Source organism: Lynx canadensis, chromosome E2 (genome assembly GCF_007474595.2).
Source record: "Lynx canadensis isolate LIC74 chromosome E2, mLynCan4.pri.v2, whole genome shotgun sequence".
NCBI lineage: Eukaryota > Metazoa > Chordata > Mammalia > Carnivora > Felidae > Lynx > Lynx canadensis.
The window spans coordinates 43,690,377-43,716,817 of NC_044317.1; the positions used below are offsets into that span (position 1 = coordinate 43,690,377).

Genomic DNA, 26,441 nt, shown 5'->3' on the forward strand with positions numbered 1-26,441 from the left:
ATGGTTATCTGTGATATGAGGACCTAAGTGATTTTCCCAGTCATGTGACTGACAGGAGGCATGGCCGGGGCTGGGATCCTGCCGACCTGGCCCAGCTCAGATCCCTCCCATCCCTAGCCCTTCCCCCCACCCCGCCCCAAAACCTACAGGCTTTCTTTGAAGGGCTCAGCGTAGAATCAAGAAGCTGGGTGTCTGGGACTCACCTCGGGCTCAACATGCCCATCCCTCAGGCCTGACCAAATTCTCATTTGCAGGGGTGAAGCTGAAAGTCTTCTGTTCAAGCCCAAAGACTTGTGGAGGGAAAAGAAAGAGAAAAGAGGCAAATATAAAGAAAGAAACCACAACCAGGCTGAGCAAAATTTGGAGAAACTCGGCGACAGCCTCAGGCTTAGTCCCTCTAGGTAATGAAGCAGCTATTTCCTTCCCCTCTGTTCATACAGCCATTCATTTGTCAACAGATAGTGTTGAGCACCTACTATGCACCAGGCACAGTCCCAGGTCCTAGGACACAGTGGTGAACAAGACAGATGAGCTCACTGCCCTCACAAAAGGGCCTTTCTAGTGGGGACTTGGAGACCTCAGAACTTTTCCTGTGGGAACTTCTAAGACATCACAACGTTTAGGAGGCTAATCATCCTTCCTTTCTTCCATCCTGTCCTCCCTCCCTCCCCTCCCCACCTCTCCTCTCCTTTCTTTTCCTCTTCTTCCTTCCAGAAGTAATTGTGCAAGGGAGCAAGGAGGCCTTCTTTCTCCCTGAAGCACAGGAAGCAGAGCAGTGTTCAGTTTTGAAGGGTCAGCCACAACCACTCGGCAAGGCAGGGAGAGGAGACGCACTGAGGCTGACAATGGAGTCACCTTGGTTAGGGGCTGGGAAGCCCATGGTCAGAGAGGATTCTGACCTCATTTTCTGTCTCTTCAGGAAGGATGGCCCCGAGTCCCCACAGCCTGGGACTTCTCTTTGTCTACATAATGTATTTTCTCATTGGTCTCCCTGCCAACCTCCTGGCCCTGCGGGCCTTCATGGGGCGGGTCCACCAGCCTCACCCTGCGCCCGTCCACATCCTCCTGCTCAGCCTGACGCTGGCGGACCTCCTGCTGCTGCTGCTGCTGCCCTTCAAGATGGTTGAGGCCGCCTACGATTTCTGGCCCTTGGGGGATGTCCTCTGCGCCCTCACTGCTTACGGCTTCTACAGCAGCATCTACTACAGCACGTGGCTCCTGGCGGGCATCAGCATCGAGCGCTACCGCAGCGTGGCTTTCCCCGTGCAGTACAAGCAGTCCCGTCAACCTGTGTACGGAGTGATCGCCTCTCTGATCTCCTGCCTCTTGTCCTTCGGACGCTGCAGCATTGTGGTCATCGTCCATTACTTACCAGCCAACAAGGTCGGGGGTGAGGCCAACAGCCTCCCTCTCTGCTATGACAACTTCACCCAAGAGCAACTGGCCATATTGCTTCCTGTGCGGCTAGAGCTGTGTCTCACCCTCTTCCTCATCCCCATGCTGGTCACCATCTTCTGCTACTGGCGCTTTGTGCGTATCATGCTCTCCAGACCCCAAGTGGGGACGCGGAAGCGCTGGAGAGCGGTGGCGCTGGCCGCCGTGACCCTCTTCAACTTCCTGGTCTGCTTTGGGCCCTACAATGTGTCTCACGTGGTGGGGTTCTTAGAGGGAAAAAGTGAAAAATGGCGGGTGTACGCTGTGTTGCTCAGTGCTCTCAATGCTTGCATCGACCCCTTGGTTTTCTATTTCTCCTCCTCAGTTATGCGCAAAGCCTTGGATAGGAGGCTACGGAGTCTGCAGAGCTGGGCTGCCTCGCTGGCAGGGCGCTGCAGGAGAAAAGCTGGAGAAGCCGCCGCAGAGAGAGGAGATGAGAGTTTGGATATGGCCAATGTCGGCTTCACAGGAGACTAACTCTGCCAGCTCGGGGAAACATTTTGCGGGGAGGGCTCCAAATGGGGAACAGTGAAACAGAACTGGGGTGAGTTCACCTGTGCCTAGCTTAAGAGGCACAGAAGAGCAGTAGACCTCTCAAATCCAACTCATCCACTGGGTCGGTGCTTTTGTTTTGTTTCCTGGCAGTTATGACATTTCCTTATTTGTGGCCGGCACTGCCTCCTGGTCAGCCACAGCCCTCTTACCCTTGGAATTCTCTCCCCATTCAGTAGCTATATGATGGTAGCATTCCTTCAGCCGGTGCAAAGCTTTTTGCTCGATCCTTGGCCCTGACTCGGCGGGGCGGGGGGGGGGGGGGGGGCTCCACGCTCCAGGTCTGAACGTCTAGCACAGGCAGGAGTCTGGAGAGTCAGACAGGATCCTGCCATGGGAGCCCGGAGGTCTAGCCCCCCAGCCAAAGCGGTTGTTGGCTCAAGTCTATGAAACGGGCAAGAAAAAAACAGTCCTTGAGGGAAGAGTCAGCTCTGGTGGGAAGAAACTCGGGTCAGGATACTCGTCAGTAGTTCTGCCCTATTTTCAGTCTCCAACACTTTGTATGTGTGTCTTCTTTTTTGCGTCATCTATCTTGCCAGAAGTCTGTTGAAACTCATCTTTTCAAAAGCCCAAGGCCTTCTCTGGTATTTATCTACGCTTTCTATTTCATCAGTGTTGGGTTGTTCCCTTCCTCCTACTTTATGGAGTCTTTTCAGTTGTTCACTTTCTAACGTATTTCAAGTTGACATTCGTTCATCTTTAACCTCTGTTCTTTGCTATCACAAGCATGTAAGACTATGAAGTACAGTGTCAGTGGGATGCTACAAGCCTGCATTTGCATAATTTTCACTATTTTAAGTTCTTATAGGCCCTAATTTCCACAGGATTTTTTTCCTTTGACTCAAGTTTAGACATTTTCTTTATTTTCAAGCATACAAATTCTTCTTGATCCTTTCGTTATTTGTTCCTACCCAAATGGCACTGTGGCCAGAGAATATGGTTTGAATGGTTCCAAATCTTTGAAATTTGTTAAGAACTGCTTTTGGGCCTGGAATATTGTCAATCTAACGTTCCAGGTGTGACAAGAACATAGATCCTGCAATCGTCAGGCGCATGTTGTCTCTGTACACCTTAGATCAAATTTGTTCATCTGTGATGTTCGAATCCTTATAACCATTATTTACTTTTGCTCTATTTGATCTACCAGTTACATGGAGAGGTGTGTTACCTGCTCCTCCGTGATGGTGAACTTGTCTTCTTCTCCTCGTAGTTCTGTCTTCCTGCTAAAATGAAATGTTGGTCATTCCTTTTGCCTTAAAATTTATTTGGTCTGATATAAATATAGCCACACCAACTTGTTTTCGTGGTTAGTATTTTCCCAGTACATCACTGTCCATCCTTTTACTTTCCAACTTTCTATATCCTTAGGTCAGGTGCATCTTTTACAAGCAATATATACAGTGGCTGGATGTTTTGTATGTAATATGGTCTGACAATTCAACCATATTGGTCTTTTACCTGTATTGTTTTATTCATTTATACTTATATAAAAATAATTTCCAATATGCTTGGATTTATTTCTGCTCCATCTTATTTTTTTTTAATTAAAAAAATTTTAATGTTTATTTATTTTTGAGAGAGAGATAAGAGTGCAAGCAGGGAAGGGGCAGAGAGAGAAGGAGACACAGAATCGGAAGTAAGATCCAGGCTCTGAGCTGTCAGCACAGAGCCCAATGCGGGGCTCAAACCCACCAGCTGTGAGATCATGGCCTGAGCCAAAGTCGGATGCTTAACTGACTGACCATCCCAGGTGTCCCTGCCCCATCTTATTTTTAATCACTTCCATGGAAGTGTACCCACATACTGAAATATACACTCACACTGCGAATGGCCTGATAGTAATTGTAACAGTCAGATGAATTATCACAGTGAACACATTTAAGAAAAAAAAAAAAATGAAACGCCTACCATCTTATTTTGTGCTATTTTCTTCACCTTCTTATATTTCTTTTTTTCTCTCTTCTTGCCTTCCTTTGGGATTAAGTTTTTTTTATTTCTTTTCATTTCTCATATCATTCTCATATTTGTTTCTCATATCACTGAATTGGAAATCATATACTCTGTGTTTAGTATTTTAGTGGTTATTTTAGATGTTTTAACATGTTAAGCGTTCCTTAGTTGGTTCCTCTCTCCCCTTCTTCCTTCTTCCCTTGGTGTTCTAGACAGCATTCAACTATGTGACTCCTATACAGCAGTTTTCAAAGTGTGGTCTATAGACCCCTGGGGTCCCAGAACTTCTCTGGGATCTGAGGAGTCCAAACTACTTTCATAATTATATTAAGATGCTAATTGCCTTTTTCGCCCCCATCCTTCCATGAATGAATGCACAGTGGAGTTTTTCAGCAGCTACCTGACGTGATAGGATAACAGCTTTGCGAATAGAGCTGCCTTCTGTGAAGCTTGAGGTCTAAAGAGGTCTGCAAAAATGTAAAACAGTGCCACTCTTCTCCCTAGGATTTTTTCTTTTGAAAATTTAGTTATTTTCATGAAAGTATGTCTTTATATTAACATGTAATGGTTTTCTGATTATTTTTTTTTTAATTTTTTTTTCAACGTTTTTATTTATTTTTGGGACAGAGAGAGACAGAGCATGAACGGGGGAGGGGCAGAGAGAGAGGGAGACACAGAATCGGAAACAGGCTCCAGGCTCCGAGCCATCAGCCCAGAGCCCGATGCGGGGCTCGAACTCACGGACCGCGAGATCGTGACCTGGCTGAAGTCGGACGCTTAACCGACTGCGCCACCCAGGCGCCCCGGTTTTCTGATTATTTTTAAATAAATTAATACATATTTAAAATGTTGTGTTTTGGGGCACCCAGGTGGCTCAGTCACTGAAGCGTCTGACCAGCTCAGGTCATGATCTCGCGGTTTGTGAGTTTGAGCTCCATATCGGGCTCTGTGCTGACAGCTGAGAGCCTGAAGACTGCTTCAAATTCTGTGTCTCCCTCTCTCTCTGCCCCTCCCCTGCTCACACTCTCTCTCAAAAATAAACAGACATTAAAAAAGTAAAATGTCCTCTGCTTTAACTTCTAATGTGGTACATGTCAATGGCTGGAACATAACACTTTAAAAAGCTCTTTGGGGTCCCTAGTAATTTTAAAGAGTATAAAGGGGTCCTGCGATGAGCAAGTTTGAGAACTGCTGATCTAGTGTGCCAAGGGGGCCTCCGCAGGTTCTGCTGCATGCCACTGCACGTCTAGAAAAACAGTGTGCTTCCTGGTGTATCGGCACTGAATGATTCACAACTTCATAAAGTTTCATGCCACTTAAACTTTTGGAGATGTGAGTTTAAAGTCTGCCTGGCCAAATGCAAAGCTTTTTGATGTTTTAAATGGGAGATGCAAAAACCAGAACCACCCCGTCATGAGCTAAAAGAGTAACAGACCGGCCTAGATGGGTCGGATACAGCTGCCCTGCACAGAACTGTGCGCTCACCACTTTATGCTAGTCAAGAGTCTTGTTCCAAAGGTCCTTTGAACTGGCGTTTTTCTTCTTGTTCCGTGGATGAGGATCACTTCATCTGCACTTAGGTGGTGGTATGCTGATCCAAAATACAGGTAGGGTTCCTTCTCTTGAAAGTTGGGACAAACCGGAAATCTCCATACTAATTATATTTGGCCTACGGCATCCTGAAAAAACCTGCACATTTGATTTTCATCAGCAGAGATCAAAGACAGCTTGTCGGGACAAAAGTTATGAACATACTGAGTGTGCTTTATTTTTGGCGGGGGGGGGGGTGGTGCTTCACAAAGCCCCAGTAACAGCCCCAGTTTGGCCGCCGGGGTCCTCGGTAATAAGTAGTTCATACAGTCTAAGTTCAGGGCTACTCCCGTTGCACCTCCTGGGAGATCCACGGTTCCTGGAGCGTGGTGTTAAGGAGGAAAAACAAAGGTTCGAAGATACCAAGCAGAGTCTCCTCAGCCCTCTCTGGTTTGCAAGTTGAGGGTGGTGAGGGCAAACTTCCACTGGAAAGGGACTTTGGCATGAAGTCAGGTCACTTGGTTTATGTAAACGTAGGGGACAGCTTTCTCTTCGAGCTGGGCTCAAGAAACCACACCCCTAGTGAGCACCTCACAATCGCTGAAGGCATGACTTTTTGACAGTAACAACAATAAACTGCACACTGTTTGTAGTTTACGTTACATTAAGTAAGTATTATTTGGCAAAGACAAAATGATATTAAACGTGCTTTCAATCCATCTACTCCATCCTATTTGCAAAACACCTGCGATGCTCCCAGCTCACTTGGCAGCGTCTACGCCCCCACCCAGACTTGGGTGGGGAGCTGATGGCTTACGGGACGTCTACTGAGAGCCCTACTCAGGCATTTCCAGTATCACTCCCATGAGGAAGCCCCATTACCCGGGAAAGGGTGCACAGTGATAAGAGGCAAGTGTCGAAGGGCAAACTGTTTGTTGGACTCGAAGATTCCAGCTTTATCACAACACGCTCTGCAATCCCTTTTCAAAAGTGAGCTGGCAATTCAAGGTGGACATTTGTTGCTCTGGCCTCCTTGGCGTCCCCCTTCAGTGGCGACAGCGCCGCTCCCACACCACCCCCAACTGTGATGTCTGGTGCAGCTGGTTTCACCCCCTCCTTCATACTCTGGGGTAGAGGTGTGACCCAGGGCCAGAGCGAGCCATCAGCAGAGCCCATCTGACCACAGTGATGGTTCACACCCGAGCATGTGACTCAACCCAGGCCAAGGAAAGCTAGCCGGGCCCTTCTCTTTTAACCATTTAGGAGAAAGAACCCCTTCTTCTACTGAACTCACCTTGGGACCACTTTGAGGAGAGATGCTGAGGTCAACTAGAAAGAAAGCAGTCCACGCATTTGAAATCCCAAAGCAAGACATACTCTGGGGTTATTCAGATCTGAAAACCAAAAATTCTCCCTCTTTAAGAGCTTAAGCCAGTTTGAACTGGGTTGTCAGTCGCTCGCAACCAAAAGATATATCATTCCTCAATTGCTCACAGTGGCGATCAGTCTTTCTTCAATTATTTTAAAAATTCAAATCAAAAGTTTAAGTGTGAAGACTTAAAAACATAACAAATATGCATATACCCATCATGCAGAGTAAATGCTTGTTAACAATCATATTTCTTCATATTTTAAAACATTTTGTTTTCAAGCAATCTCTATGCCCAATGTGGGGCTCGAACTTACAACCCCAAGATCAACAGTCCCATGTTCTGACTGAGCCAGCCAGGTGCGCCAATATTTCTTCAGATTTTTTTTTAATGTTTATTTATTTTGGAGAGAGTGAGAGACAGAGAGAGAGAGAGAGAGAGAGAGAGAGAGAGAGAGAGAGAGAATGAGAGTGTGCATGCATGGGGAAGGGGCAGAGAGAGAGCAGGCTCCAGACTCTGATCTCTCGGCACAGAGCCAGACGCAGGGCTCAAACCCACAAACCATGAGATTATGACCCATGAGATTATAACCTGAGCCAAAGTTGGACGTTCAACTGACTGCAACACCCAGGCACCCCACATTTCTTCAGATTTTTTAAGTTGATGTTCCCATTATGTTTCTCTCTCACTGAATTTCCTCTCTTCTTCGCCAGAAGCAATATTATTTTGGAATTTAAGTGTATCTTTCTGGTCCATGGACATGTCCATGAAATGTACCTGAGCCCACAAACACAGTTTAGTATTCTCTTCTGTGTGTGTGTGTGTTTTTTTTATGTCCACAAATACCACATGGTCATCCTGTGACTTGCTATTTTCCTTCCAAATCATGTCTTTGATACCCACGCCTCTGACATTCATCACTGAAGCTTAGGGCTCTCATTCATTTCTTTGTCTGCTGAGTAAAATGCCATCCTGTTTAAAAGCGGTTTCATGTTTTCCATTCCACTAGTTATAAACATTTGGACAATCTATTTTTCACCAACATAACAATGCTGCTTTGGACATCCCTGTGCATGCCTCCTCGTACACATGTGGGAAAACTCCTCGAAGCAGAGAACCACTGGGTGGCATGGAATGTGCATTTTCAGTTTTAGCAGAAGCCACCAAGACCAGCCCTGCAGCGAGTCTGGCCCTGGAGTGGACACAAGGTGATGAGTGGGAGGGAAAGGGCTAGGCACGTGCTACCTGTCAACAAAGAAAGGGGTTCAGGTGAGGCCTGAGACCTGCAAAGTAACCTCGTGGACATACACATGGACCCTGTGGGGCCCTGTGGGGCAGACAGCCTCTCCAGGACTCTAGGGATAAAAGAGTGGCCCGTCTCCCCATTCCTCACCTTTCCTAACCCAATCCGGACTCTCGTGACCATTCAACAAAAGCATAAAGGTAAAACGACACAACTAATGCAGCCGAGAGGGGTTTCCCCCACTGTGTAGTTTATGCAGAAAACGCACCCGGCCTGCGGAGAAAAGGGGGCTGGAGGCGAGCACAGATGGACAATGGAGCGAAGGGAAGATAGATAAGACGCTGGAATCCTGAGGATGAGAATGCAGCCCCTGCCGGCCCTGGGCCCTGGGCCAAGACCAGATGCAGCTCCTGTGGAGTGGGAAAGCACAGCCTGCCACTCATTCACGTGTCTGTGTCCAATGGCTTCCAAGCAAACCGGGGCTGCCCCGGATCTATATGGCTCATGCAGACGAGAGGTGAGAAGGCAGAGGTGGTGCAGAGGAAGGGCACGGGGACACGGGGAGACACGATCAGAGGTGCTGCCTGCAGACGTGATGGGCTGTGTAAGGCCCCACTTTCTTCTTGGGTGCTCATGTGTCCGGGGACTCTAGAGAGGTTTTGTGAGGCAGGGCTGAATACTAACCGATTCAACAAGATCCTCACTAGGGGCAACTGACCAAACAAGGAACACAGCCAGGGGCAGGGATGGGAGTACGTGAGAAAGCTGGCCACACGCAAGTTCATTTGGCATAAGCAGCCCAGAGACAGGGATGTAAAACGGGTTTCCTGAACTATGAAAGCAGAACAAAATCTGAAAGAATAATCACCGCTTGAGATCTAGAGATGGCCAACGAGAGTTTTGGGGAAAACAATGAGGGCTGAGTGGCCTGATAGCTCAACTCCTGACCTTCCTCTTCCTGACCCACAGCAAGTTCAAGTTCAAATGCTCTTGGTTCCTAGGGGACCCTGAGATGACAGAAGTACCTGCCTCTGCACCTTCTCCCACGAGTTGGTAAACGTCCGTGGCAGCCTGATCTCCAAGATCAGTCTGCCTGGGAACGGGCTCAGGTTAGTTCAAAGTACCTAGCAATCCTAGGAGAAGGCACCCTGAAATCTGACCCAGAAAAGGAAATGTATAGAGGCCCAAGTGACCACAGGGTCACAGCCAGGGAGTAAGGTGAGGAGTTCATTCCCAAAGTAGGGGTGAGGCCAGAATGGTAAGAGACCAAGAAAACTGAGCAGGGACTCGAGGTAAGGTGGCAGAGGGATCATGTAAGTTGAGGTGGGGGGCGGGGGGGGGGTGTGGACACCAAGCAGAACCGGTCTTCCTCTTCAGACTAGAAAAAGGCCTGTATTCGATCGGCCTAGGCTGTACCAGGCCTCCCCTCTGTGCTGGCCCCACTTCCTGGGTGGTGACCTGGGGTTTTGCCAGCATCCATTCTTCCTTCTTCTGGTAGCAGTATTCCAATTTTCCCTTAGTCGACCACTTCTTTTCCACTGTCAGTCCATGTGGCACGGGGCAAGAGGCAAAAGGCCAGCCCCGACCCAACCGCAAGGGGGAGGACACATTACCCAGACAGGTCCGTGTGCAGATCAGTCCGTCCAGAGTCAGTCATTTCTAGTCTCTTCTAGAGTGTCAAATCTAGAATGATTTGGAAAGAAGCATACTGTTTCCACGGGGTGGTTAGGCTGGTAAAATGTAATCCTGGAGCTTGTGGGAGCCATCTTCGCCAGCGCTCTCAGGCCGGAGAAGGCCTGCCTGAGAAAGAAGCTGGTGTAGGAATCCAGAACTGAGACACGGAGACAGATGACGACGGCTTCATTTACGCAGCTGGATCTGGCCATTCCCAAAGCCACTGTGCCCCGGACTCTTTAATTACATAGCAAATAAATTCTCTTTTTTGCTTCATCAGCTGGGACAACATTCTGTCCCCTAGAAGCAAGACATTAGGACAAACAGTTGATACACGATTTGTCGTTAACAATAAAGAATAGGTGCTTCCGAGTTATATCTTTTACGATATTTTAGAAAACACGACGGTGAACAAGACAGAGAAGCTACCGGCTCTCACGAAGGGCATCTTCCGGAAGGCACTTGAGTTGAGGAACACTGGTATGCCCCCTCGGGCCAGGCATTTGGGCTCCCCGGAAACAACACGGTACTTCAGACTGATTACTCTGTGACCAAACTAATAAAAGACCTGAGGCAGCTAACAATGTCATTTTGACAAGTGTGGCTTCCTCCTCCCTGTTTCTGGGCCAAGCAGTGGTAAGAGGTAGCAAATAAAAAAACAGTTGTTTGTTTAACCTGAAAGTGTGTCTAATTATTAAGCAAACGAGAAGTTCTTACTGGAACAATGTAAAACCAAGCCTGTGACCTGTGCACCAGGAACTATTGATGAACAAAGGGTAAATAAAGACCTTCCCGTCTGGGTAAAGCACAGTGAAGACAGACTACCGTAATAAGGAGGAGAGGGGCCTTCTGTAGGTGGAGTTGCCATGCAAGGAACCTGTGAGGAGGAAGGAAGTGATCAGTCATTGATTCTCTGCTGTTGACAAGGCCCATCTTGGTGACAGCCTGACCCCGGAGCAGAACCAGAGGAGGCCGAGGCAGCTCCAATCCTGCCCCTTCATTAAGGAGCCTGAAGGCTCCCTTTTGGAGGCTGTCAGTCCCCTGCCCAACAAAAAATCAGAATAAGGCAAGGTCCCCAGGTGGCTGAATGTGCTCTGGGAAAGGACTGTAGGTGGCATGGGACGGAAGGAATCAGGACAGCGCCACACTGCTGGGGACAGGGCGAGAGCTTCCCCTCCAGGGCACAGACAGACAGGGAAGGGAGAGATCACAGAGAGAGTGCAGGGGTAGAGAGACAGCAGCATGCTGAACTGGGCTGGAATGGGGGCAGGGCGGCCGGAACAGATCAGGTCACGGCCACAATACTGCCCGCTGGAACTTCTGACTCAGATGCTGTCTGACATTCTCTCTCATGGGCAAGAGAGGGATTGGCAGCAGTCACGGCTGGAATGTTTTGGGGAGTCTGTTTAGCATGTCAGCATAATCAGTCCCATGTGTGGCCACTGGAAAAAAGTTGAGAATTGCTCCCATAAAGAGTTTAGTTGTCTGGTGACAATTTACAGTAGAGAAATAGCTGCAGTTCTGCAAAGTGTCTTCACCTAAGTAACCTCGTTTCTTCCCCCAAACAATCCTGCTCTATTCACGGAGGGCTACGACTCACAACAAAGCCCAGAGAGGTGACATGACTCCCCAGAGCCATGCAGCTGATCAGGACACAGCCCTCGTGGGAATCCAGGCTGCCTTCCCAGCTGCCTGGCTGACATCCCCTTTTGGGAGGTTTTGGAGGGGATGAGGCCAGAAGGCATTCAGAGTGGTCAGCCAGCTCCCCTCCTGCCTGTGGTCCCTGTCTCCACAACGGAGCCTTATAGTTCCATGTGAACACCAGCTGTCCAGAACAGAACTGTGAACTTGAACAACCCCAAAACGGCCACTGGACCCACTCCTCCTGTGTGATAGCAGCTCTCAAACCCTGGCATGCACCAAAATCTCCTGACGGACTGGTTAAAACACAGATCACAGGGTCCCATCCCCACAGTCTCTGACAGAGCAGGTCTGGGGTAGGTGGTCAAGAACGTGCATTTCTAACAAGTTCCCAGGTGCATTTCTAACAAGTTCCTGCTGGCATAGGGGCCACACTTTGAGGACCACTGATCTGGGATGTAATGGGCATCTTCCCCTCCTGGAGGTGGAGAGAGGTTATGAGACTCTGGAATCCTTACAAGGAGACTTCTTCAGGTAGAGAAGAAGAAAGGATGAGAGGGCGAGGTGGAGACCTCAGCAGAGACCTAAGGAGCTGCTTTGCCAAGAGGCACACGATAGGAAACCCAGTGAAGAGGGAAGCAGCAAGATGAGGTCAAAGCAAGTCAGGAGGAGCTTGTGAGACACGGAGCAGAGGACAGAAGGCTGGGACCAGACTAACGTTCACTTTAGTTACCAAAGAGCACTATCACAACCGTCCTGCAGTAGGACTTACTTACGGGATTTTTAAAAAATTGGGGCGCCTGGGTGGCTCAGTCGGTTAAACGTCCGACTTCAGCTCAGGTCACGATCTCGCGGTCCGTGAGTTCGAGCCCCGCGTCGGGCTCTGGGCTGATGGCTCAGAGCCTGGAGCCTGCTTCTGATTCTGTGTCTCCCTCTCTCTCTGCCCCTCCCCCGTTCATGCTCTGTCTCTCTCTGTCTCAAAAATAAATAAACGTTAAAAAAAAAATTAAAAGAAAAAATCAACATTTTTCAGGGCGCACCTGGGTGGCTCAGTCAGTGAAACATCTAACTCTTGGTTTCGGCTCAGGTCACGATCTTGCAGTTCGTGAGTTCTAGCCCTGCGTTGGGCTCTGTGCTCAAAGTGTGGAGCCTGCTGGGGATTCTGCCTTCCTCTCTCTCTGCACCTCCCCTACTTGCTCTCTCTCTCTCTCTCTCTCTCTCTCTTTCAAAAATAAATATTTTAAAAAACTCTTTTAAAAAATTGACATTTTTCTCACATATCATTTAGCCTAACCCTAACCAAAAATAAAATAATGATAGTAACAGCAGCCAACACTTACAAGTGCTTGCCACGTGCCAAACGTGCTCATACACGCATACGTTTATACACGTGCACACACGCATGTGCACGCATACACATACACAGCCCTTCCAATCCTCACGACATCCCTAAAAGGTCAATATATCATTATCCCCATTCTACAAATGAAGAAACTGAGGCCTGGATAAGGTAACCCTGCCCAATGTTACACACACGACGCACAGCGGGGCCGGGATGCCAACCCGCGTGGCTGGGTCCACAGTCCACGCTCCTAACCCCTGAAATGAGGGCTTCAGGGGTGTAACTAAAGGCTAGGTAACTTGCCAAAGGACACAGGGCGAGCAATGGGATGGACACCGACACACGACTATGAATACGACTCTCACACCCGAGTGTTAAACACTGGCACACGTGGGCTGTGGCTGGTGACGGTCACCAGGGGGTGCTAGGCTGGGATGGCACCAGGGAGAGGAAACTGGAATTAGCCTGGATGAATCCTGGAGACGACCCCTGCTGCGAGTTGGGCGTGAGATGCCCATCCTGTCTTCTCCGTACCCCTCAGCCCTTAGTAAAAATAACCCCAAAGCTGACTTTCACTGGTATCATGAAAACAACTGTTTCTGATTTTGTCTTTCAAATGCAAAAGGGTATGAAATACACTTTTTCAAAGTACTTACTCCATCCCATCCCGCACCCTGTCTCCCCAAACAGCCCCCAACCAAAACCTTTGCTCTTCAGAGAGACTGAGGGGGCAGGTCAGCCACACGGTATCAGACGGATGGCTGGGACAGAGGAAGGAAGTGAGGCCAGCGGGTGGAAAGCAGGGAAACTCAGCTTTGCCCCACTTGGTTCCTCCCACACCAGAAACTCTCCCTCCTCTTCCTGCTTATCCAGGCTTAACACCTGGAGAGGAATGGTCTAGGAAGCTCCCCATCCCCACTCAACCCTCCCCCCCCCCCGACACACACACACATACACACAACCACAGACAGCAAGGAGGTACCAGCAGGGATCTGAGGATCATGGGAACCACTGTGGCCTGATACTTGACTTCTGCTCCAGAATTGAGATTCCTCGGTAACATTCAGAGGCTGTGGCCTGTTCTGCGTGGGCCAGGGCGGGCAGGAATGAAGGCAAGACAACTCAGGGAGGGGCATCTGGTTGTGGCTCAGTCAGCTGAACATCCGACTCTTGATTTTGGCTCAGGTCATGATCTCACACTTCATGAGTTCAAGCCCCGCATCAGGCTCTGCACGGACAGTGTGGAGCCTGCTTGGGATTCTCTCTCTTTCCATCTCTCTCTGCCCCTCCCCTGCTCATGTGTGCTCTCTCTCTCAAAATAAATAAATAAACATTAAGAAAAAGTTAAAGAAAAAAGACTCAGGGGGAAGAGCAGCACTCTCCCTTCCCAACACTTTCTTGCAGGGGAAGTTTGTGTCATTCACACAAATCTAGAAAAGTCACGAATAGCTATAGAAAACTCTAAAAGTGGGCATCTGGGTGGTTCAGTCAGTTAAGCATCTGACTTGATTTCAGCTCAGGTCATGATCCCATGGTTCATGGGGTCAAGCCCCACATCTGGCTCTGTGCTGACATTGCTGAGTCTGCTTAGGATTCTCTCTCTCTCTCTCTCTCTCTCTCTCTCTCTCTCTCTCTCCCCCTGCCCCTCCCCCCACTCTCTCTCTCAAAATAAATAAATAAACATTAAAAAAATTCTAAAAGTAAAATGATGCAAAGGAAGTGAGGCAAGAGACACAGCGAGCAGTCTCTTCCCTTCTGCTCCTACTATCTGGAAAGTGGGCCCATGTGGGAGGACAGTGAAGCCTGCACAGAGAGAACGGAGGGGTAAGAGAGAGATGTGAGGTCCCTACAGAGGATCCTGCATCAGGAGACCTCCCCGACCTCCCCGAAAGCCAGGGGAAGAGTGAAGCTTTGACAGACAGGAGCAAGACACTTTTGGACTCCCAACAGATAACCAGAGGGGGTCTTCAAAAACCATAAATCAGATTTCACTTCTCTGCCCAAAACCCTTCCATGGTTTCCTATTACTTTGAACATAAAGTCTGACTCTGCCCGTTGGGACTACAGACCCTTGCACGATGGGCTTGTCCTGCCCCAGCCATGCTGGCCTCCTTTCAGTTCCTCCACCACACCGTGCTCTGCGCTGCCCCTGGGCCTTTGCACAAACTGTCTTGTCTGCCCAGAGTGCTCTTCCTCTGGCTCTTCACCTGGAGAGCTCCTTCAGGCCTCTCCTCAATGCCACTCCTTCAGGGAGCACTTCCTTGCCACTCCCAGCACCTCCCTCTCATCCCAGGTAATTCTATTACATCATCCTGTTTTATCTCCTTCAAGGAAAGTGCCATGACAATAAATACCTTCGATGTTTATGGATATACCCTTCTGTCCTCCTTGCCCCCACTACCAGGTAAAGTCCACGAAGGCAAGGGCCATGTCTGTCTTGTTTGCTCCTCTATCCCCGTCCGTTCGTGGGGAGATGGGATGCATGACCTGGTCGTCACCCTGCCCTCACTTGCCTAATCCAAGAGACTTTGGGGATTTTCCGAGGAGCCTAGGGCTGTCCTGGGCCCGCAAAGTTCAGAGGGAGATGACTGGAGAGGAGAGGAGGTGGCAGAGAACATGTGTGGGAGCAAGAGCGGAGCTGGATTCCCCCAAACAGCGGTGGGCTCTGTGAGGCCACGTGGCCGCGGAACACTTTTCTGGGCAGGCTGGGGGCCCTTGGACCTGAAAACCAGCGGTTCCCAATTTCTACAAAATGTGCTCTGCTGACCAGGGAATGCCGAGTGATGCAAAACCAGAGAGGAAACTGCTCTGGCTGGACCGTGCCAGGAAGGGAACAGGAACTTGACAAACTTGACATTGTCCAGGGTGGGGGTGGAGAGGAAGGGAGGTGAAGAAAGACCAGGAGGAAAAGGTCAGCTGGCGACCTGAAAGAGGCCTCCAAAAGAGAAAGTATGGGCTGCGTGGATCCTGGATGTAAAAAGGGGCCTGGGAGAACAGTCAGAACGTAGATTCGGAGAGATCAATCAGATTCGCAGGGGCAGAGATGTGGAGAGAAGCAAAGAGGGCCCCACCGCCTCAGCAGGGCCCCGCAAGGGCTCTTCTCCTCTGACACCTGACGCCTTGGATGGGAGGGCTCTGCGGCCCAGGAGAGAACAGCCATGGAGGTGTTTGCAGGCCTGCGCCCTCCGCCCGAAGCCCCGACACCTTCCTGGGGGGGGGGGGGGCACCGTGGGAGCTACCCCACTGTTTGCGTCTGGGGAGGGGAGGGGGGTGCTGGAGCACACGCCACAGAAGCACCGAGACTGCTGGAGGACTCCGTGGAGGGTGCCTCTCTTGGGACCAGTGTGATGAGCGTCAGCAGGGCAGAAAAGCAAACGGGGTCTGGAGGTGAACGCGGGCAGATGCTTACACAGGGGCCAGGCCACACAGGAGCCCCAGGTGGGTTGGTCTGTCCCCAGCCGGGCCAGGAGCATCTTGGCCCATCCGGTCCTCTAACTCAGCGGTTCTCAAAAAAGTGTTGAGACACACTGGTGTGTGGCAACCAGGGGCAAGAAATGCAGGTCAACGGTTCATAGTAATATTGAAAGCACCAGGGTTGGTGAGTTTAAGTAAACAAAGAAATGAGCGGATACAAGGTAAGCCACTCTAATGTCACTGCCAGTTACAAGTGCTCCATCACTTTCTGGAGTAAGCAAGAAGGGGGAACATCACGGTGCAGGCTGGAAATTGCACTGGACCTGAGCACAGCGGTCCTGACACAGAACTCCTTCCTTCGGGGCTCTGGGAACGTGCCTTTCCCACCTCACTTCCTGGGGTTGAGCAGGGCTGACCCAAGCCCTCGGCTACAGCGGCAGGCGTGTGCGGCCGGCCAAACCGCTCTGAGCCTGCAGGCCCGGCCGAGAGATCTCGGCCGGGGCCTCTGGACGAGAGACGCTCTCCGCACAGGCTGTAACCCTATGCTGCCAAAGGCCACTGTGCAGAACGGTCCCACTGAGGCAAGAGTCACCCACCTCCTCTCTTCCCGAGTTCGCCCTTCTCAGGGGAGCCCGAGAGGCCTCTGGGAGAGAAAGACAGAACGGGGCGCAGGTGCAACTCACAGATAGTTGTGCCCGTTAGCTCCCGACTTCACGTGGCGGGAGGGCACTTCTGAAACTTCAAAATCCTGCAAGAACACGTCTTATCCAGCAAGAGTAGAAGTGGAAAGTCTGAAGCGTCGAGGAGAGGAATCAGGGAGAGTAAAGAGTCAGTCCCTCCTGAGACACAGGATGGGGAATCGGACAAGTAGAATCTTTACCCCATCAAGGAACTCCACTAATGGTTCTACTAGGGAGTGGGAGAGGAGGCACCAACGGATGTTTCAAAAAAGCAAATGGGAGACTAATAAACAAAAAGCAGAAGCGGATCCATGAATCCGGAGAACAAACTGACGGCTGCCAGAGGGAAGGGGGGCGGGGGGGACGGGCAAAATGGGTGAAAGGGAGTGGGAGATACAGGCTTCCGGACGCGGGATGAGTAAGTCATGGGGATGAAAGGTGCTGCAGAGAGAATACAGTCAGTGGGCTTGTAACAGCGCTGTGTGGTGACAGAAGGTAGCTGCATCTGTGGTGAGCACAGCAGAACATCTAGACTTGTCCGATCACTATGCTCTACACCCAAAACTAATGTAACGCTGTGTGTCAACAATACTTCAATTATAAACAAACAAACAAACAAGGCAAATGGTTCAAGTTCAGTCGGTTAAGTGTGAGGAAAGGGAACACAAAATCAGGGAGGTGACTTAGCCTAATTTTTTTTTTTTTTTAACTCAAGCAGGACTTTCTCAGAGAGCCTCACCTGGTTCCACAATTCTCTTCATCTATGATGAGTCTGGCAACTTCATTCACATCCCTGGCCGAATGCTGCCGGACCTGCCGCTTCCACCCTTTCAAGGCAGCTGAGGCCTTGCCTCCTGGCCCAGTTCAGATGCCTCTGACAAAGGAAAGCTTTGCCTTTGCCTGGTCTTGCCTCTGTTTCCAGAGCAGCATGCTCTGTGGCCCACGGATCTTGGCTGGACTGACACGGAAGGATATGGCAGGGCAGCTTTCCCGGCCAACTGGTCTCCCTCTGTCCCCCACGTGGGCAGCTGGGCTCCCGGCTCCTGTCTCCCAGTGCTGTGGCTGAGTTCTTTCACTGGGAGATGAATGGCACTCGTGTCAAAGCAAATGCAAATATAGATAACGTAAGACTTGCCCACAGATAGCTGCCTGGGATGCTAATAGAATGCCCGCATCTGATTTTGTGCTCCCAGGACAAAACTGACCTCTGCAACTGGTCTGAATTATATCGAGCCAACCCCAGGGACCGTGGAGCGAGACAGTAGTGTGGCTGGTGGCAATTCTCTGCATGGTACATTCTTTCCCATGTGCTGAGGTCTTCCCTGAGAACAAGGCCCGACGGGATGGCGTAAGCGGAGATGTGCTCTTCTTTAGGCATCTGTCAGGCCTTTGGGGACGTGATGCAAAGGCTGCAGAATTGGGGGAGAGAGGGCTCGTCCGCAAAAGCTGTACAACTCCAATTTGGAAAAGATTACTGGTTTCTTCATTTAGTAAAAAAGTCTGATTTTTACCAGTGCGCTCAGCCCAGCTGAAAGGCTGCTTCCCAGCCTTCTTTACGGTCAGTGTTGGTCATTAGACTAAGTGCTTGCCAGTGAGTTATTAGCAGAAGTGTTGTGTGGAACTTCTAAGAAGTCTAAGAAATTGAGAACAAGTCAATGTTTCTTCTTCCTTTCCTCTTATTCTGCTTCCAGGAACACAGATGTGATGGCTGGGGCTTCAGCTTCCATTATGGACCATGAAGACAAAGGCTACTACTCTAGGATTGGTAGGGCAGACAGCTGGAAGAGAATGGGTCTTTTTGAAGTCTTCCTGAGGCTGTCAAAGACAATCCTGGGTGCCCTGGACTACAAATCTCCAGGCTGCTTTTATATGACAGAGGAATATAATTCTGTCCTATTTACACAGCTATTACTTAGAGTTATTCTATTACACACAGTAGAATCCAGTCCCAACTGACTGGAGTTTCAGCTTATATCAACTTCACACAAACTAAAAATTCTGTGTTCAGTTTTGGATGACGTTTTAAGAGGAAGGTTTTCAAAATGGAATCAGAACAATTTAAGAGGCAAAGGAGAGCAGTAATATTACAAAAGCAACCATTAATTTGGCCTTCTTCTCCCTCCCTTTTGTTCCTCTGTATCCATCATGTTTTCCTTCCAAGATTTATGACGGTTAACATCCCTCTCTTAGCGGTAGAAATTGGAGTAGTGGTTATCTCAGAGGCGGGAGGCTTGCTCTCTGAGCAGGGGCACAACGGGGTCTTATAGGACATTGAAAATGTTCTGTATCTTGACCTACGTGATAGTTATACAAACACATATGTAAGTTGACGGTTATCAGTTGCATCTCTAAGATTAGTAGGCTTTATTGTATATAAATTACACTTCCATAAAAGCAATTTATAAAAGTCCTTTCTCAACTCCCACACCTTTTTTGGAGCTTTTAAAAAATATTTACTATTGAGATATAGTTGACATACAGTGTTATATTAGTCGCAGGTGTACAACATAGCGACTTGATAACTAAACGCTACTCAGTGCTCCCCACGGTAAGGGTAGTTACCACCCGTCACTGCACAACATTTTTACCATATTATTAACTATATTCCCTGTGCTGTACTTTTCATCTCCGTGACTTGTTTATGAGGGGAAGTTTGTACCTCTTAATCCTTTTATCTATTTCACCGACCCACCCCCACACCTCACTCCCCTCTGGCAACCCCCGTTTGTCCTCTGCACGAGTCTGTTTCTGTTTGGTCGGTTGTTTTAGATTCTACGTATAAGTGACATCATGTGGCATTTCCTTTTCTCTGTCTGACTTATTTCACTTGGCATAACACCCTCTAGGTCCATTCTCTTCTATGCCTGATAACATTTCATTGCACATGTATACCACGTCTTTATCCATTCATCTATCATTGGATACTTGGGTTGCTTCCCTATCTTGGCTATTATAAATAATGCTGCAGTAAACACAGGAGATGCATATATCTGTTTGAACTAATGTTTTCATTTTCTTCGGGTAAATACCCAGTAGTGGAAATACTAGATCATAGGATATTTCTATTTATAATTTCTTGAGGAATCTCCACAGTTTTCCACAGCGGTGGCACCAATGTGCACTCCCACCAACGTGCACGGGGGATCCTATTTCTCCACATCCTCCCCCAACACTTCCTTGTCTTTTTAACACCAGCCGTTCTAACTGGTGTGAAGTGATATCTCATTGTGGTTTTGTTTTGAATCTCCCTGATGAATAGTGATATTGAGCACCTTTTTATGTACCTGTTGGTCTTCTGTATGCCTTCTTTGGAAAAGTGTCTATTAAGGTATCTGCCCATTTTTTAATTAGATTGTTGGTTGGTTGGTTGGTTGGTTGGTTGGTTCGTGGTGAGTTGTCTGAGTTATTTATGTATCGTGGATATTAATCTTTTATCAAATACATCATTTGCAAATATCTTCACCCATGCAGTAAGCTGCCTTTTTGTTTTGTTGATGGTTTCCTTTGTTGTGCAAAAGCTTTTTATTTTGGTGTAGTTCTAATATTCTAATAGTTTATTTTTGCTTTTCTCTCCCTCGCCTGAAGAGACATAGCCATAAATATGTTGCTAAGAGTGATGTCCAAGAGATTACTGCCTAGGTTTTACTTTAGGATTTTTATGGTTCCAGGTCTCACACTGAGATCTTTAATCCATTTTGAGTTTATTTTTGTGTATGCTGTACAAAAGTGGTCCAGTCTCATTCTTTTGCATGTAGCTGTCCAGTCTTCCCAGCACCTCTCGTTGAAGAAACCATCTTTTACTCATTGTATATTTTTGCCTCCTCTGCTGTAGGGGGATTGACCATATAAGTATAGATATATTTCTGGACACTCTATCCTGTTGCACCGACCTATGTGGCTATTTTTGTGGCAGTGTCATGCTGTTTTGATTAGTATAGCTTTGTAGTATGTTGTGAAACATGGGATCGTGGTACCTCCAGCTTTGTTCTTTCTCAAGGTTGCTTTGGCTCTTCGGGGTCTTTTGTGGTTCCATACAGATTTTAGGATCATTTGTTCTAGTTCTGTGAAAAATACTATTGGTATTTTGATAGAGATTGCATTGAATCTGTAAAATCATATGCCTCTGTATGTCATCACAGATATTTTAGTCTTAGAAGTATTTTTCCTCCCTATTATGTCCTATTCAAGATTTCTATAATTTTGACATTCTCCCCTTCCTCTTTACCCAGTTTTGTCAGATCGGGAAAAGGCCCAGTTAATATTCACTTTCCCAGAAACCCTTGCAGCCAGGGGTTGTCATGAGATACAGCGCTAGCCAATGAGAAGTAAGAAGTCTGCTAAGGAGGGCTTCTGGAGAAGCTATCATTTTCTTGGTTACAAAAAGGGATAGATTGGGGCACCTGGGTGGCGCAGTCGGTTAAGCGTCCGACTTCAGCCAGGTCACGATCTCGCGGTCCGGGAGTTTGAGCCCCGCGTCAGGCTCTGGGCTGATGGCTCAGAGCCTGGAGCCTGTTTCCAATTCTGTGTCTCCCTCTCTCTCTCTGCCCCTCGCCCGTTCATGCTCTGTCTCTCTCTGTCCCAAAAATAAATAAACGTTGAAAAAAAAATTTATAAAAAATAAAAAAAAAAAAACCAAAAAGGGATAGATTTGGGCGATGATGCTATGTCAACGTAGGTTCATCACTGTAACAAATGGAACACAGGTCGGGGGTGTGGATAATGGGGGAGGCTGTGCATGTGTCGGGGATACGGGGACTCTCCATGGCTTCTGCTCAGTCTTGCTGTCGACCTGTTTTACAGAATAAAGTCACTCAGTCATTCAGCTCACATGTCCTTTACTCCTTATACTCTCCACCTCCTATTTGCTCAAAATGTAGATGCTTTTCTTAAGGTCATGAAGCAAAAAGTCAAATCTAGGGATGGTGAAGCAGAAAGCTAAAGCCCGGGTTGTTGAGGACCGCATCTGAGAAGCTGCACCAGCCTCGTGGCCTTCGTGCACCCGTTTCCTTCATGCGACAGGAGAAGGAGAAAATGTATGTGTTTAAGCCTCTGTGGTTTGGGTTTCCAGGTTCATTAGAGATCTAAGGCTTTTAGCTTTGTCCGTGGCAAGGACACAGGGGAGTCTCAGGTGCTGATTCGCCGTGGCTTCCTATTCCGGCAGAGCAAGGGCCCAGGGGGGAAAGAGGGAAGCCCTGAACACGGAAGACCCGGTCTGTGTGCTCCTCGCCCTACCTCTCTTCACAAAAGCCTCACTGCTCACTGAGGGATCTGAATTCCTCTGGCCACGAAGGAGCTGGCGGGGGGGGGGGGGGGGGGGGGTGACTCAACATGTAGATTTTAGTTCATATAAACTTTTCGGAGAGCTGGTAGTAAAGTATTACGTCAATTGCACTGCTGTTTCTCAATCTATTTTTAACCAATTTCCGTTTCTGATAAACACAAACTGTACTTTCTATAGTCTGTGTTAAGAAAATCAGGGCTTTCCCTTCTGGAAAACTACAATTCTCGAACCACATGTACTACCGTTTTCCCCACCCAGGAATTTCTGACACTTTCCCCCATGCCTCTTGAGATTCTCTGGTGAAATCTGAGTTTCCTAAGATTCTGCAAACTGGACAGAAACCCTGGCAGTTCCCATGATGCCACACCTGGTGGGGCCAGGGGGTGGGGGGACGAGGTGCATACGGGACAGAAGCAGGTAAAGGGGAGGAAAGCAGAGGAAAGGCTGGGCTGGAAAAGGAACAGAGCACCGGTTTCACCCTGAGCTGGCTTGACTTCTGCAGGATCAGCCAGCACCTGACTGCAACACATCACAGCTTCACTGAGGAAACCTGTGACACTTCCACCGCTAAAGACTCTCTGCCCTTCCTCCTTGGCTCATGGTCAACACTGAAAGGCAGTCCAAGCTAACAGCCAGCTGCCTTCTGCTGTTTCAAAGGAGGCCTAAGCCGCTGAAAGCTACCTGGAGGTCTGGGCTGGAAGTTGTGTGTGGCCAAGGGGACCGAGGGTGGGGACATTATTAGTCCTGTTCTTGGTCTGAAGGTCAGTTTTACAGGGACAGCAGACAGAGAAGTGGGGTGGGGAAGAAAGGTCGGACAGCCTCTTCAAGATTCTATAAATAAAGGAACAGTCTCCTCCCAAGTTCTTAGTCCTGTTTCACTATCAAATCCAGATCCTTATAAACATGCATGCTCATAAATACTAAATGCCAGTGAATTCCATAGAGAGCAACAGTAGACGATAGTTCCCCCCTATTCTCTGTGTATCCAAAGTGGTTAAATACAGGTAGGGAGGGAGGGGTTAAACATGACAGCCCCTGGGATCTGGGGTTAGAGCATGAACCAGAACACGTGGAAGGGATCCCAGGGAACTAGGGTGGAAGGTCATTCCGTCATGGGTTCAGGGAAAGAGTGAAGGCCCAATGGCAGGAAGCCTGGTGACCATGCAGACACTTTAAGGGAAGCAGATGACATGATCTTATACCCTTGCCTATGCCCTTGTACCCTCCTGTGTGGGATGTCAGGTCATGCTGTTGCTCGGTGATTGGTTGACCTACAATTTGTTCTGGCAGGCTACTAGGTGCTTTTCGTTGGGTTGCGCTGGCAAGATGGCCATCCCCTCTACTGTGGTTCCAAGGACATCCTAACATTCCAACCTCTTCTTGGTGATAATGGGTGATGGATCTGATCTGGCTGCTTCCCGCTACCTGGAGACTTCTACAGGCTGCTGGGAGAGATGGTTCTAACCTGGATCCTCCTAGCACAGGGGGAGCAGAGTCCAGCAGTGAAGACCATGGACTCCTGAGCCAGACCGTCCGGCTCCCTAGCTCAGAGTTCAGCTCTTCCATTTACCAGCTGTCTGACTTTAGGCAAATTTTTTAACCCCCACCCCCATACCTCAGTTTTCTCATCTATAAAATGGGGATGAGTGTGCCAAACTCATAGAATTTTTTTATTGCCTATATTCCCTATGCTGTACTTTTCACCCCCATGGCTTATTTATTTTATAACTGGATGCTGTACCTCTTAATCCCCTTCAACCTATTTCGTCCGTCCCCACACTTCCTCTCCTCTCTGGCAACCACCAGTTTATTCTGTTTATGAGTCTGTTTCACAGAACGTTTTCAGGATTAATGAGTTCATCTTTACAAAGCTCTTCGCATAGTGCCTGACACACAGTATCAGAATGGGCAGTAAATGCTGGGGCTGGTGTACTCATTTCCTGTGTCTGCTATAACAAATTGTCACAAACACCGTGGCTTAACACCACAGAAATTTAGTCTCTGATAGTTCTGGAGGTCAGAAATCCAAAACCAGTATGGTGGTCTAAGGAAAACCTATTCCCTGCCTCTTCCATCACCTGGTGGCACTGGCATTCCTTGGCTTGTGGTCTCATCACTCCAGTCTCTGCCTTGGTGATCCTGTCATCTTCCCCTCTTCTGTCTGTCTGAAATCTCCCTCTGCCTCCTTCTCATAAGAATATCTGTGATTGGGGCGCCTGAGAGGCTTAGTTGATTAAATGTCTGACTTCGGCTCAGGTCATGATCCCGTGGTTCATGAGTTTGAGCCCTGCGTCAGGCTCTGTGCTGACAGCGTGGAGCCTGGAGCCTGCTTCGGATTCTGTGTCTCCCTCTCTCTCTCTGCCCCTCCCCTGCTCGTGCGCTCGCTCGCTCTCTCTCTCTCTCTCTAAAAAAATAAATAAACATTAAAAAGAAAAAAGAGTATCCCTGATGACCTTTGAGGACCACACAGATTATGCAGGATAACCTCCCCACCATAAGATTCTTCGTCATATCCGCAAAGTTCTTTCTCCCCATGTAAGGTGACATTCATAGGTTCCAGGGATTAAGACACGCATATCTTTTTTTTTTTTTTTTTTAAATTTTTTTTTTTCAACGTTTATTTATTTTTGGGACAGAGAGAGACAGAGCATGAACGGGGGAGGGGCAGAGAGAGAGGGAGACACAGAATCAGAAGCAGGCTCCAGGCTCTGAGCCATCAGCCCAGAGCCTGACGCGGGGCTCGAACTCACGGACCGCGAGATCGTGACCTGGCTGAAGTCGGACGCTTAACCGACTGCGCCACCCAGGCGCCCCAAGACACGCATATCTTTTAGGGGGACCGTTATTCAGCCACCACAGCTGGTATTATTGGCCAGAGGCCTGGAGTCTGATTAATAGCAAGCAGGTGGGCCGAGTAAAGGAAGGAGAGGTCTCTGCAGAGGGAGGTCAGGGTATGGTTACCAGCAGTGGGTGGCAAAACCCACGATGCCCACTAAGGAATCCAAAAGGGGCAGGACTGAAGAATACTCCTGAGATGCTAGTTCTGGGCTGCACCTTCTTGTTCCTCCCCTTCAGTGGAGCACCGGCACTGGGGATGTGGGGGGCAAGGCTGCAGAACTGGAGGACACTGCTTTTCTAACTTTTTTAAAATTTACTTTGAGAGAGAGGCAGATCATAAGTGGGGGAGGGACAGAGAGAGGGGGAAACACAGAATCTGAAGCAGGCTCCGGGCTCCCAGCTGTCAGCACAGAGGCCGATGTGGGTCTTGAACTCATGACCCATAGATCCCGACCTGAGCCGAAGTCGGACGCTTAACCAACTGAGCCACCCAGGCACTCCCTCGTAGGCACACATTTTCAATTTTAAGGTGTTTATTTTATAAAAGTTTATGTGGCAATACCTGAGACAGCACCAGAACAGGCACTTAATACACACTCACCGACAAGATTAAATACGTTAACAGAGAAATACAAACAAAACTGGATCAGCAATGAACTCTCCCGAAAGAAGGAAGACATTCAGTGTAAGAGTACAGAACACTTAGGGCAGGGAAAATCAAATCTACGGCCTTAAAACCCGTGGTAGAGTTAACGTTTGGGAGAAACTTAGAATTACAACTCCTTTCGTGATCTCCAACAGGATAGTGCAGATTCTCAGGATAACTAAGAAAGCATCACTGATATCCTTTCCATTCACAATCGGGAGAGAAACCACTGTGCGCACGACAGGGTCACCTCCCAGGCTTCATGTATCACAAGAATTATCGTGTCTAGTGTGTGGGCTGCCGCTAATTCTTCTGTTTTAGCCCCGCTCACTGAAAAACTCTTATTAAACTTCCTGCTAAAAGAGCAGCGACATCAACAGCTAGAGCCATTCCACGATAGAAAATCAGTTGCTTCACTGTCAAAACATCCCCAACGGTGGCCACCGCATACCGGTTGTTTTCTTCTATTACCCTTAGCTGGGTCTGGCTCTCTGATCTGACGATATGATATCAGGTAAAATCGCTCCATCGGTGACTTCTTTTTCCAACACAGGCAGATCTGTTGGTGTGGCGTGGTCTCTTTGATCCCTTTCACCCCAGCTCGAACCTGTGCCTGCTCTGCGACTCTCTTCCAGTTTGTCCTCCAGACGAGCACCAGACAGAAAAGGGCTTGAAAGAAGACAGAGACTATCAATCCAGACCAGAGACCTATTATCCCAAGTTTTGCGGCAAACACCAGAGACACTCCGATGGGAAAACCAAACACATGATAACCGATGGCGTTCACAATAGCACCAATCTTCTGTTTTCCTATACCTCGTAGGATTCCACCACAGGTGCCTGCAA

At 48.6% G+C, this 26,441-nt stretch overlaps 1 protein-coding gene, 1 long non-coding RNA gene and 1 pseudogene across 2 annotated transcripts; 2 read left to right on the top strand and 1 right to left on the bottom strand.

The window, feature by feature from the left end:
- Positions 1–902: 902 nt before the first annotated feature.
- On the top strand, positions 903–1,911 carry LOC115503567 (free fatty acid receptor 2-like). The gene has a single exon (XM_030299879.1). The coding sequence runs from the start codon at positions 925–927 to the stop codon at positions 1,909–1,911; it is 987 nt and encodes a 328-aa protein (XP_030155739.1). The 5' UTR covers positions 903–924.
- Positions 1,912–21,395: 19,484 nt separating this feature from the next.
- LOC115503570 lies at positions 21,396–22,971 on the top strand. Its single transcript, XR_003965415.2, has 2 exons — positions 21,396–21,863; positions 22,614–22,971. It is a non-coding gene; the product is annotated as an uncharacterized LOC115503570 (long non-coding RNA).
- A 2,481-nt stretch (positions 22,972–25,452) lies between these two features.
- On the bottom strand, positions 25,453–26,439 carry LOC115503568 (annotated as a pseudogene).
- Positions 26,440–26,441: the final 2 nt, after the last annotated feature.

Excerpts from the sequence above, each read along its gene's own strand:
- LOC115503567 (XM_030299879.1), top strand. The coding sequence starts at position 925 with ATGGCCCCGAGTCCCCACAGCCTGGGACTTCTCTTTGTCTACATAATG.